This window comes from Ascaphus truei, chromosome 19, assembly GCF_040206685.1.
Source record: "Ascaphus truei isolate aAscTru1 chromosome 19, aAscTru1.hap1, whole genome shotgun sequence".
NCBI classification, from domain to species: Eukaryota; Metazoa; Chordata; class Amphibia; order Anura; family Ascaphidae; genus Ascaphus; species Ascaphus truei.
The window spans coordinates 29888470-29902522 of NC_134501.1; the positions used below are offsets into that span (position 1 = coordinate 29888470).

At 47.0% G+C, this 14053-nt stretch overlaps 1 protein-coding gene across 1 annotated transcript in view; it reads right to left on the bottom strand.

Moving 5' to 3' along the window:
• The window catches only part of LOC142470117 (11-beta-hydroxysteroid dehydrogenase type 2-like), a 35748-nt gene extending 22650 nt beyond the window's left edge, over positions 1–13098 (bottom strand). Inside the window, exon 1 of the mRNA XM_075577059.1 lies at positions 12687–13098. Within this exon, the coding sequence (XP_075433174.1) occupies positions 12687–12963 (277 nt within the window). The 5' untranslated portion in view covers positions 12964–13098. The remainder of the gene's footprint in view (positions 1–12686) is intronic.
• Positions 13099–14053: the final 955 nt, after the last annotated feature.

The window sequence follows — 14053 nt, forward strand, 5'->3', positions numbered from 1 at the left end:
GTATGTTCTTAATATGTAAATGAACAGTAATTGCTGCTTTGTTGCTTAACTATAAGCACTGCCAATGAATTACAGCGTGTCCGCTATTGAGTAATACTGTACACTTAATATTAAGCCTTCCTGTTGAGTCACATGCATATCAGCATAGCGAAACAAAAAAGGTGTTTCAATATATATTATATATACTGTACATATATATATATATATATATATGTAGCGGTCATGTAAAATGCCTACAGTCATCTCTCCTGTTGGCAGTAAGGCCTGGTAAGTGTGGGCATGCCAGCAGTAATCATGGAGGTTTTCCCTCACACCCTGGTGGGGTGCCCTGTGTATGGATGGGACTGGTCACATGCTCTGACTCCATGGTTAGTGATGTCAGAGGTGTGTCAGCCTCAGAAGTTACATAAGGCACAGCACTGTGTCAAGAGTTAGTTCTGTCAGAGTTCAAGGCGAGTACAGTTGCTGTATAGTTCTTAGTTCTAGTTCAAGCCCAGCAGGAGTGGCTGGAGAGTCTTGGTATGAGACCTGAGTTCTGCTGAGAGGAAGAGTTGCGGTAACTCCAGAGGAGACTGTGTCCAGGGACCTGGCACAGGATAGTGATCCCTGCGGGGATAGGGAATCCCTATTAAAGGAAAGAATCACCTTTGAAGGGAAGCAGCGAGGAGAATCATGAGAGGCTAAGTCTCAACTGCGAGGGGCAGCTAGCCCACATCATTCAATAAAGATGTGTTCATTCAGAAATCCTCTCGTGTACATCTGTGGAATGAGTGTACAGAGAGGAGCACCACGGAGGAGTTCCTCAACAGGATCATCCCCATGCGGACGCAGGGGCCCTGTTGAGGTGGAGGCGCTGCACTGGAACTAGGTGAGACTCAACACACTACCTCAGCTGCCTGTCTAGACGGGTTCTCCCCACACACCATCATGTGGGAGACTCAGGAGTCCTGTAGCCAGCAGGTGCACCATCAGGCATATTCACACTGTAATGGGGTCCGGTTAGACCACAGGGGCCAATGTGAGATTGGGTGGGTCAGGCCGGGCCAGAAACACCGTTACATTTGGAGGCGAGCTGCTGAGATCAGATCTGTCAACAGGACAGGCTCTAGCTAGGCACACTAGGAAACAGGGAGAGTGTCTGCTGCCACTTTGTGCTGCGTAGGGACGGACCTAGGGGTGGTCAGGGGGCTGACGGGATATTGTCAGTTCGCAGGGACAACCTAGGGGCCTGAAAGGAGTGAGGGGTCTGGAGCCGGGCTATAGCTGACCGAGTCACCTTGAGGCAGTGCTAGTTGGTAGGATGCCAGAAGGGATAGCCTGTTAACATGGTCAGGAGTCCTGGAGAGGGTCTGCGCTAGGCTGACCAAGACAGGTAGACGCCCCAAGTACTGCATGGCAGAAGCCAGAGTACCTAGCCCATTCCAGACACTCACCGTAGGGAGCACAGACTGGGAGGAAGGAGTCACAGCAGACACTGAGAGAGTGAGCCTAGCCTGAGGTAGTGCACATTGAGTCAAGCCTAGTTCGGGTACACATGTGGTGGTGCATCTGAACATCTTTATTGTACTGATGTGGAGGCTGCCCCGCAGAGCGGAGCCCCATGTACGACAACTGCTACGAGAAGATGGAGGATCCGCGTGGTGCGGAGAACATAAAATGGCGACCAGAGGCTGGTGGGGAGGGCACCCGTGGCGTGCAACCCACTGAAGAGCAGACTGTCGCCGAGTTATCATTGACCAATCTGCTCTGCAGCGGAGCGAAGGCCGTGGCTGCCCCGTTTTTATCCTGTCTGGGACAGCGAGGGGCCACCCTTGAAGAGTGTGAGGAAATTGTAATAATTGGGGGAGAACCCCGCGAGGAGAGCAAACAAATGGACTTTTTGGGCGTAAAAGTCAATCAAAATGGCGGTTCCCGCTTGCTAGGGAAACCGCATGGGCCAGTCGCAGAAAAAATGGCTGATGCAGGACTTGCAAAGAGCTGGCCGGGAATGGCGCGAACAGCAGAGCCCCGCCCTGATGGGGGGCATGGCGCGAAAGCTATGGCTGCGCCGGGATGGACAGTGACTAACTCAGCCCCTGTGCTGAGTCAACCGCTTAGTCTATGGGACCCTCCCCTGATTTCTACCAGGGGGAGTGACTTTCAACTATGGCCTGTGGGAATGCACCCACTGGGCCCAGGGACTGATATCCAGACGGCGCCACTACAGAAAGTAGTTCCGGCCGCGGAAGGCAAGTGCAAGAAAGAGGGATATCTTGCACAAAAAGCGGCTGCAAGAAAAAGGCGGGAGCTAGCCGCGGGAAAGGACCTCAGCTCTGAGGAGGAGACTGGCGCGAAAACGCTAACCGCGCCCACCAGGACTGAGAGAGGTGCGGCCTTAATTAAGGGGCATGATATTCCCCTGTGGGACCCGCCCATAATTGCAACCCCTGGGGGCGGGTTTCAGCTCTGTCAGAGAAGGGAGGAGCCGAAGCAGGGAGTGGCGGATCCAGCAACTTCCATCAGTCAGTTGCGAGGAACCACTGAGAAGGAGAGACCTGTACAGGAAGTGGCTCCTGTACAAAGAATGGCCTGCTCCTCCACTGTGGGCACGATGGTCTCCACCCAGCCCTACTCAGTACCCGGCGGGCTACTGGTGGTACGGGTGGCTGGCACCGAGACGGTGGTCGGGCTCTGCCTACAATGCGGGCTGCCCGGAGGCACGGTCAATACAGCGGCACGTTGCCCTCATTGCGGGACTTTGTACCTGTGGCCTATGCCCACATTCATTCCTATACAGCCTGCTGACCCCCCGGTGGACGTGACAAGGCGCTCCGCCGAGTCCCCGGGTGCGCTATGGAGCAACCGCGCGAGTCCCGGAAACAAGGGACTGGAGCCGGTCAAGTCGGCTGGGTCACTGGCGATTGAGGCGGCTGAACCAACCCCCGCGTTCGGGGAAAAGAGACTGTCACCCCGCTCGGAGACCCCTAAGTCCGGGCGAGGGGATTACTCAGATGAGGACCTCCGTGAGCTGGCGGTAGTAAAAACGGAGCTGAAAAGGCAGACCGGGAGAACGACACCCCGTGGGGTGAGTGGCAGGACGTCCCCCGCAGATCGGCGACCCGACCGACGGAGTCCCGCCATCCCAGGACCTGGCGGAGACGGGAGAGAGACACCTACACCCCTGCGGACGGGTAAGCCAAAAAGCCCTATCTCTTACCTGGTCACAACAGACGGCGAAGCGCTGGAAGGGCCGCGCCAGGCCCCGAGCGCACGTGGAGTGGCGGCATCACTTCCGGCGGCGACGGTGGAGCAACCGGATGTCGTCGTGGAAGAAGAGATCCCGCATGGGGGTCCCACGCAAGATGGCGACGCTTCCGGTTCCGGGGAGGACTTCACTTCCGGTGGCGACGGCGGAACCCATGAAGAAAAAGCAGCGACGCTTCGGCGATCGGGGGAAGGTCCCCGATCACTTACAAGGCCCAGAAATTGGAGAGACGATCTCAGGACTGAGGAGGGTGAGACATCATCCTTGGACCAGTCTACGGACAGCCAGGAGTGGGTCGTAACCCCGTGGGGTCCCGTTCCGTGCCCCTATGCCCAAACCCCCGCCATAGTTAATACCCCTACCCCCATCACACGGTCACCGGGTTCACCGCCTAGCCTGGAGTACGTGGACAATTCACCAGGGGGAGAGGGAAGACGGACTGGGGAAAGGCAGCGCAGTGGCGCTACGGAGGGCGATTCAAGGGGACAGGGAGAATTGAGGGTGGCAGATACAGCACCCCAACCGGCAGTAAAGGCTCCGGGGTCCTCGAGGTGGTTCCCATCGCGATCCACGAGGTCGTCAGGGGTATTTTCATTTGACGACGACAGGGAACCAGGGCCTAACCCATTTAAGGAGACCCGGTGGTGGGCCCCGCTATTTGAAGGGTACTCCGCGTGGATGGACCGTACTCGGTTCCTCATCCGGCGGGAGGACGTGGTAGATTTCTGGTGGAAAGAGGGAGAGTTCACACCCGAGCAGAGGGACAGGGAATTACAGAAGAGGTGGTTCCAGCTGGAGCGTAGAGACATAGCGCCCATGGGTCCCGACACACTGTCAGATCCAGTCGATCCTGATGAGCCCCTATCATGGGTGTTACCTGGGAGGGCAGGTAATGCTGATCTGACCAGGGTCAGTAGGACGGAGAGGGCTATAATAGTCCGGTATAAAAAATCCCACGGGTTGGAGTATCCCTATGTTCCGGAGCCCCTGATGGATGAAATTGAGGACAATAGGGAAAGGTGGCTCCAAGAGACTATAGAGTTGTACTTAGTCAATAGGGGGAGCGCCATTGTAGGTAAGAAGGCGGAGGAAAGGATAGACACCCTGATGCGAGTGTGGAGCATAGGGAGAAATGTCCACAAACATAGGGTGACCTATAGGCCAGAGAGAGGATCGCCTCGGCATTACTATGTCACGGTCCTGGAAATGGGTAACAGGGAGGTGAGAAAACCTGACCCAGATCACTATTTTTAGGGGGTACTAACACATTACGCGGGTTCGTGGCTGCTGGTCGGGGCGGGCTTGGCGGAATGTACTGTAGTCATTGTTATGGTATTCTGAAAATTTGTATGTGAATGTTAACATAATTATGTCCTATGTTACAGTGCTTCCTGGAAGAAGGTGTACAAATTTAGGTCCCAGCGAGGACGATGGGATTCACCAGGGGGAGAATGTAGCGGTCATGTAAAATGCCTACAGTCATCTCTCCTGTTGGCAGTAAGGCCTGGTAAGTGTGGGCATGCCAGCAGTAATCATGGAGGTTTTCCCTCACACCCTGGTGGGGTGCCCTGTGTATGGATGGGACTGGTCACATGCTCTGACTCCATGGTTAGTGATGTCAGAGGTGTGTCAGCCTCAGAAGTTACATAAGGCACAGCACTGTGTCAAGAGTTAGTTCTGTCAGAGTTCAAGGCGAGTACAGTTGCTGTATAGTTCTTAGTTCTAGTTCAAGCCCAGCAGGAGTGGCTGGAGAGTCTTGGTATGAGACCTGAGTTCTGCTGAGAGGAAGAGTTGCGGTAACTCCAGAGGAGACTGTGTCAGGGACCTGGCACAGGATAGTGATCCCTGCGGGGATAGGGAATCCCTATTAAAGGAAAGAATCACCTTTGAAGGGAAGCAGCGAGGAGAATCATGAGAGGCTAAGTCTCAACTGCGAGGGGCAGCTAGCCCACATCATTCAATAAAGATGTGTTCATTCAGAAATCCTCTCGTGTACATCTGTGGAATGAGTGTACAGAGAGGAGCACCACGGAGGAGTTCCTCAACAGGATCATCCCCATGCGGACGCAGGGGCCCTGTTGAGGTGGAGGCGCTGCACTGGAACTAGGTGAGACTCAACACACTACCTCAGCTGCCTGTCTAGACGGGTTCTCCCCACACACCATCATGCGGGAGACTCAGGAGTCCTGTAGCCAGCAGGTGCACCATCAGGCATATTCACACTGTAATGGGGTCCGGTTAGACCACAGGGGCCAATGTGAGATTGGGTGGGTCAGGCCGGGCCAGAAATACCGTTACATATATATATATATATATATATATATATATTATATATATATATATATATACAGTATATATATATGTACAGTATATATATATATATATATATATATATATATATATAACAAAAAAGAAAGTGCATGCTCCAAAGAGTGAAAAATGAAAGTGTTAAAGGACAATCCAAGAACTTTAATCAATAAAAATAATAACTCACAGCCTCACAGAGTGGGTATGATAGGAAACAAGAATTACGTGTAAAATACAAAATTGTCCAATGTGGCATTGAACTCAAAGTACCTACAAAGCAGAACTTCCCTCGTATCAGTCACTGTGTTTGTAATGACAAAGTTTGTATGAAGTCCTATTATGGGGTAAGGAACCAGTTAGGCTCCGTGAATGTATCCAAATAGCTGGGTAATCCCAATGGGCAAATTCCTTATTGCGTTCCAACAAGTTTTAGTGGAAAATGTGATCTTAGGATAGTCCTTCCCCACTGCATATCAGAGATCGGACCCACAGAAGAACGCCTCATCAGAGAGTCCACAGCAGGGACTACGCAATGAGTACTCACCTCCAATGCATTCCCGTAAATTTCAGGGGAGATCAAGTCTTAAACCACAGCCCTTACCCGATATTACCAGCAAGTGGGACCACAAACAGATACCTCAACAGCAGCCGCTGCGTTTCTTTGTGCGGGACCCACAGACGAATCACTCGTCAGTGCAAGGCAGCCATTTAGTGAACCCTTAGAAGCAGGATCTTTGCTGATCACTTACGGTGGGGTGACTTTTTTTTCCCCTTGTTTGGAACCAGTTTGCAGACGAACAGGTAAAAGTCTGCGTCATGGGGAACAAAGTCCGCCACGATCCCGCTGCAGGGGGTGAATGCTTCTGAATGGGAACCCCCGCAGTGTTAATTCTTGGTGCCGCGACTGCGGGCCGAAGATGTTCAGACTTGCTATATCTGTGGGTCTGCAAGGGCAGGGTGAATGGAATACACAGCAATGTGCCAGATCCAAAAAGCTCTGTTACCTGAAACAGGAATGAACGCGATGTTCCCTGGCGTTAATATGTATGTTTAAAGGTAATCATATGTAAACCTAACTCATTTCCACATCTCATTAGAATAGGTTTAACATCACATTATTGTAGCATAATGTAAATGACATTATACAATTATTATTAGTAAGATACAGTGGTGTGAAAAAGAAAGTACACCCTCTTTGAATTCCATGGTTTTACATATCAGGACATAATAACAATCATCTGTTCCTTAGCAGGTCTTAAAATGAGCTAAATACAACCTCAGATGAACAACACCACATGACATATTACACCATGTCATGATTTATTTAACAAAAATAAAGCCAAAATGGAGAAGATATGTGTGAAAAACTAAGTACACCCTTACTGCTTCCATAGGAATTAAGATGCTAAGTAGCAGACAGGTGCTGCTAATCAAATGCCCTTGATTAATTGATCATCAGCAAGTGTGACCACCTCTTTAAAAGCTGAAGTTTTAGCAGTTTGCTGGTCTTGATCATTCAGGTGTGTTAACACAATGCCAAGGAGGAAAGACATCAGCAATGATCTTAGAGAAGCAATTGTTGCTGCTCATCAATTTGGGAAGGGTTATAAGGCAATTTTCAAACAATTTAAAGTCCATCATTCTACAATGAGAAAGGTTATTCAAAAGTGGAAAACATTCAAGACAGTTGCCAATCTTCCCAGGAGTGGACGTCCCAGCAAATTCACCCCAAGGTCAGACCGTGCAATGCTCAGAGAAATTGCAAAACATCTCAGACTCGACAGGCCCCAGTTAGCATGTTAAATGTTAAAGTTCATGACAGTACAATTAGAAAAAGACTGAACAAGTATGGTTTGTTTGGATGGGTTGCCAGGAGAAAGCCTCTTCTCTCTAAAAAGAACATGGCAGCAAGGCTTAGGTTTGCAATGTTGCATCTGAACAAACCACAAGACTTCTGGAACAATGTCCTTTCGACAGACGAGATCAAAGTAGAGATGTTTGGCCATAATGCACAGCGCCACGTTTGGCGAAACCCAAACACAGCATATCAGCACAAACACCTCATACCAACTGTCAAGCATGGTGGTGGAGGGGTGATGATTTGGGCTTGTTTTGCAGCCACAGGACCTGGGAACCTTGCAGACATTGAGTCGACCATGAACTCCTCTGTATACCAAAGTATTCTAGAGTCAAATATGAGGCCATCTGTCCGACAGCTAAAGCTTGGCCGAAATTGGGTCATGCAACAGGACAATGATCCCAAGCACACCAACAAATCTACAACAGAATGGCTGAAAAAGAAAAGAATCGAGGTGTTGCAATGGCCCAGTCAAAGTCCAGACCTCAACCCGAATGAAGTGCTGAGACTGGACCTTAAGAGAGCTGTGCATAAACTAATGCCTGCAAACTTCAATGATTTGAAGCAACGTTGTAAAGAAGAGTGGGCCAAAATTCCTCCCCAACGATGTGAGAGACTGATAAAGTCATACAGAAAACGATTACTTCAAGTTATAGCTACAAGCTATTGAATCATAAGGTATACTTAGTTTTTCACACATGGCTTCTCCATTTTGGCTTTATTTTTGTTAAATAAATCATGACACGGTGTAATATGTCATGTGTTGTTGTTCATCTGAGGTTGTATTTACCTAATTTGAAGACCTGCTAAGGATCAGATGATTGTTATTATGTCCTGATATGTAAAACCATGGAATTCAAAGAGGGTGTACTTTCTTTTTCAATGCAGAGTGTGTGCAGCGCACAGCAGAAGAATGAAGGAGAGCAGGTCTGGCAAAAATAAACTCTTTAATGGAAAGCCATAAAATAGAGGGTTGCAACCCTTCTGCGCGTTTCGTGCAAGTTGTGCATTTTATCAAGAAGTGTCATTCACGATCCACAGAACATTTAAATACAGCTGACTGGCTAGTGTTTAATCCATCCACGCATGCGTGAGCTGTTAGGACGGAGGGGAGTTGATTATTAGATGTAGCCTCGTCCGTCTGCGCATGCGCGAGCCGACAGGACGGAGAGTCTCTTATTATGCATGACTTGGTTTGCCATAGGCTACAGGTGAGTGTAACTCCCTGGGGCCGTGGGTTGGCTGTGCTATGTAACGGGGGCTCCTCCTAGACCTGATTGTGCAGCGAATATGTTAGAGGAGCGATGCGTATTGGTTTATTTCTATTGGTGACGTCACTGGTTTGGCGCCAAAACGCCAGTCAGCTGTATTTAAATGTTCTGTGGATCGTGTATGACACTTCTTGATAAAGTGCACAACTTGCACGGAACGCGTAGAAGGGTTGCAACCCCCTATTTTATGGCTTTCCATTAAAGAGTTTATTTTTGCCAGACCTGCTCTCCTTCATTCTTCTGCTGTGCGCTGCACACACTCTGCATTGGATTCTCCTAACTGGATACAGCTGCACGCTTTAGAGAGAGCTAATGGGGGACTTGTGAGTACGTTTACCTGGGGCCAACCCAATGAGGAGGGGGAAGTGTCTCCGCACACGTACCCCCACCTTCAGGGTGTTCTAGAGCCCCCCCTTGTAGGTTTAGTACTTTCATTATCATTTATTATTCATTACCCAGTGTTTTGCTCACCTCCCTTTAATATATGATATAGGTCCAAGTATTTTGAGCACCATTCTGCAATCACATGTATGTGGACTTTCTTTTTCACACAACTGTATGTACAGTATTGTCACGGGAGACCAGGACAATTACACCAGGGATCAGTACACTAGACAGAACTGCAGAGGTGAACAAAAGTTAATTTACTGGGAAAAGTTTCCACAAACTTCCAGTACATAAAACACACACAAATTCAACCAACTTGGGGAACATCATAAAGGCCTAGGTGCAGGGACCTCTGTCTGGAAGCATTCCCTGATACGCATTCCCAACTTGCGCCGCTGTCCAAACTATTTCTTCACTCCAAACAGCTCAGCCCAAAACTGTTCCACAGGATCCTTTAGACCCCTGCACTGGGTCTCCTTGGTTCCCTTCTGCTGACTCCATCATCTCTTTCAGCACTGTCAGCACACAGCCTTCACAAAGGCTATCAGGTCCAGAATGATGCACTTGAGGCTGGGGAGAAGGAGTATTGATACCCCTATGCCAATCAGGGAGATGCCAGCTAGTCTGTATAGGAACAATAGTCCTGGTCTCTGCACACGGCTCCAGACCTGGTTGATAAGATTACTGCGGTTAAAGGTGGGCCAGGAAGGCCCAAATGGCTTGCCCAAATATGGTCATTCCTATCCTTAACATAGTCCGCAGGATATAAGCAGATACAGGACAATGCCCACACAATTCCCCTCCACAGTCATACAATACTTGTATAGCCCCAGGGCTTACAGCTTTCTTGCAGAACAATTCCACTCAGCAGGTGGTCGACCTCTCCCTGGTTCCTCAACAATGGGCCTAAAATCCCATCACAGTGTCCAGGCCTACAATACCAAACTCTCATGTGATTACAGCTCCATTTGGAAGAGATAGTTAACCTCTGCAGGTCCACCCTCTTGATCAGAGCTGTACATCACTGTTTTAAATACTTTAAGAATAACATATGTATGACTTGTACAATAAACTGTACATATATAAATAAACACATCATATTGTTGACAGGTAGGGGTAATGGCGGGCTTAAACTTTATTTAAGAGCAGCCAAATCTACACCTACCATCACAAGTATAAAGGGGCAGCCCTTCCAATCTTTAAAAACGGAAATAAATTAACAATTTAATTAGCTTTGTGACAATGACATACAGGAGAGAGGAGAAGGGGGGAAGGGGAGGGAGATGGGGACAAGTTTTTACATGGTAAATTATTTATTCTAAAAATTACACCAATTTATGTTTAAAGTATACAGATAAAGACTTGCATTAATGGCCCATCTAACTATCACATTTACGTCTCCATATGGTATTACTACAAGTAACTATCTTGAATTAACAGTGGGTAAAGTTCACAGCCTGCTATATACAGATCTATATCAGAAGGTTACGGATCACAACAGTTTATTACGGAAGTCGAGTCCTCCTAACCCTCCAGACACAATAGAGGGGCTTACATACAGTCAAAACAGTGAGGGCACAATAAATGATTAACTTTGATGCGACTTTCCAGGCACAAGCCGATAAAATTATAGAAATATCAGTGACCCAACAAAAATGATTGACTATCAAAAATTAATTCAGCAAACTTTCTCGGCAAGAATTTTTGGACAAAAAAATAATATAGGTTTCATTTGTCACGTCATATACATATATCACCTAATATACAGTGCTCCCACCGCAGCAAGGGATTCTGGGAAATGACATGCAAATGAGCACACAATGTGTCACCTTTTCCCTGAAATCCATTTTTACATGGACCCCTTATAAGCAAATGCCTGCTGTTCACACAACTTTTAAGCACATCATGGGATTAGATGCAAAGTCAGTCAAACCACTCACAGACAGCTGTTTTGACCTTGTGGGTCTCATCAGTGTGAGGTTGGTTGTACTGGCTTTGCAATTTTCAACATGTGAATGTGCTCACAAGGGATACTCTTTATTGGCTAAATGCTAACGGTGGAGGTTTTTTGTTGCCTTTTTGACTCCCTCCTCCCCATCATGGGGATCTCAGAATGGACCCCATTATTTTCAACTCCGGGGGCCCATTCTGGTTACCAGTAAAGGTGCCAGAGTTTCAGTTCCCTCCCGGGGAAACAAAACAATGAGGTTTAAATCTACCTTGTTACGCGGGCCAATAGGAAGCCACAATGTCCCCCTTTCCAGGTTACTATTGGCAGGTGCCATGCTGGAATCAAGGGGTCCCAGGAGTGGATAATAGAGAAGTTCATCTCGTGGGACCCCCTGCTTCTAATCAGGCTGCAGACAAGGATTCTGAGTAATGACGAACAAATGATCATCCAGTGGGCCTGTTACATTTAGTTTTTATTTCCCCTGATCTTGCTGCATTAAGCAAATGACTTAGCTCGACTTGGGCCACAAAAGACGCAGAATTAGGGCATGTGTAGTTTGTTTTTGTATTTGTATTGAATTTTGGCTGGCGGAAAAGTGACACAGTTATGAAAGTTTGAGTTCCCATTTGAACTTAACCGTCGTAAAAAAAAATAACTTGTTTTGCCCAATTCTATTTGAAAAAGTTGATTAAAAATATCATTTTTTTTCAATATTCTAATACAAAAATATTTACGCATTTTTAACCCAGATAATCGATAAATAGCCTTAAGTTTCTGCAGCTTTGCAAATTCCATGAAAAAGGGTTTCACTAAATAGCCTGGGGCACCTTTACTTCTCTCTGTTCATAAATTTATATATATACCCAATGAATAAGCCTTCAAAACAGTCAGCATATACTCGTAATGGATTTGGTAGTGGTTCAAGTATCCCTGTCATTAGATGAATTTGGTCCTATGTGTGGAAGGATCAATCTCATGCCTCCTGCCACGCATGTGCAATTGATTAAAATATATATAAAGCCACGTGGAGATGCGTTTACACAGAACAGTTCAATAGTTTTTCACTGGTTAAAGTGTCATGGTGCATATTCCAAATCATATACATTTATATATAACATCTGTCCTGATACATTCTAACATTAACAGAAGTGCTAAATAGTTTCGCTGTCACCCTTAACAACCATGCCCTGTAACTGCAGCTATTTAACAGGTGCTGTTCCTGTTTTATTATGTCCTGTACCTATCAAAGTAAATTGTGTGTATTGTACCTCTTGGCTGCTGAGGCTCCAGATAATGAAAGGGCTGAAAGGTTGATGACTTATTTGCTAATATCTGGATAGGTGTGAATGTAACACCACGTCTATTGTGTGTATATAAGTACTGTGCATACAATTAAATACATTAAATACACATTTTTTTTGATAATATAATTTTTGCATATAGTAAATCTGATGTGTTTTTTGTGCCTCCTTCAGTGGGGTCACTTGCCTGAAAGGTTCTCTATGCCACATTGGCATACTGTAGCAAATAAAGTGTACCTATTTCTATGTGCCAAATTGTGGAGTTTCTGAATAGGATATTACCATTTATAGGGTGCTTCCTTCAAAATGGTTTTGCTTTTCAAGTTGGGCTGATTCTATTAAAAAAATCTATTCACAGGTTACTTACCTGTGATGAAAACTGCCTTCCCAGCCACTGGTAGCATTTTCTTCGGAGACACAATACCCTGGACGTACCAGCAGGCTGAGCTGAGGAACAGGACCCCTAGTGCCATCGGAAGACACACATGGCAAAACCAGTGAAGAAGGACAAGGAGCACCAAGTACACCGGCAGTGCTGGGGTGAGAACCATGTCAGAGTTGGAAAACTTCAAGAACATCAGACAGGCAAAGAAAAGCCAGACCGACCCGTGAGCCCACAGCGACAAAGAAGAGGAGAGATCCATGGCATGCGAGACTGGCAAAGAAGGGAAGAAGGGGGGGGGGGGGGGAACTGTGAGTCTGGGGCGCAGGGGAGTGGGAATGGTCAGCAGAGCATCCAAAGACCAAGGGAGTAGAGAAGCGAAGATCTGCTGTACACACCACCCTGCTCCACTCTATTTATACCAGAGCAGCCGGCAGGGAAGGGAGTGCCCAGCTCTGATCTGCACACCTGTAATTGCACGTTTACAGCAGCTCATCGTGTCCCGTGCCTGTCCCCTTCCAAGTCACGGTGTCACTAGGGGCTGCAGGCTGCATACGAGACACAGTATCACAGCAGCCAGTTACTTATCAAGCGGTCAGCTCACCCAGATTTCTGTGCTTACAGCCTAGTAGAAAACACTTAAAGGGGAAAGGACCCTTGGAGGTGCACACTACTCAGTGTGTCTTACCCTGATAGCACCTCTCTAGAAAGAATACATACATCATACACTTTTGGTTGAGCAGGGACCCTCCTTTTTCTGTCCCGTTACAGTCTAGTGAACTTGGCTTGACCTTGTAATAACTTGCTGTTAATAGTATATTATCTTTTATTTGTATGGCACCTACGTATTCCGTAGCGCAGTACCAAGCGAGCGGGGGGACAATAACATTGAATGACAAAAGAGTTACATGTATGTTGAGACAAAGGGTTCCTTAAGACTGCAATAAAAACGTGTACATTCCTAATTCTTTCACTATTGTATTGTATGTCTTTATTAATTCACCGAGCACAATAAGATGTCAAAGGGGTTATCTGGTGTCATATTTCTGTCTTGTTTGTGTCTTATTGTTAACAAAGGTTTTACTTTTTTTTATACTATATCTTTTAGAGTTTAAACACGGGTTTAAGTGTCGTAACGATAAGAAGTGGTTCTGTGCCAGATTTCAATGGATTCAAAGCCTGTGGTATACAGTAGTATTGGTGATCTCATCTTTGAAATGTTGATCCAATATTTGAACTCTAAAAAGAGAATAAAAGAGGAAATGGAACTGCACATTTTGTAGATAAAAGGGTGCACTTTATTAGTAGCAGGTTTTTTTTATTTTCCTGTGCAGGACAGACACACTGAGGTC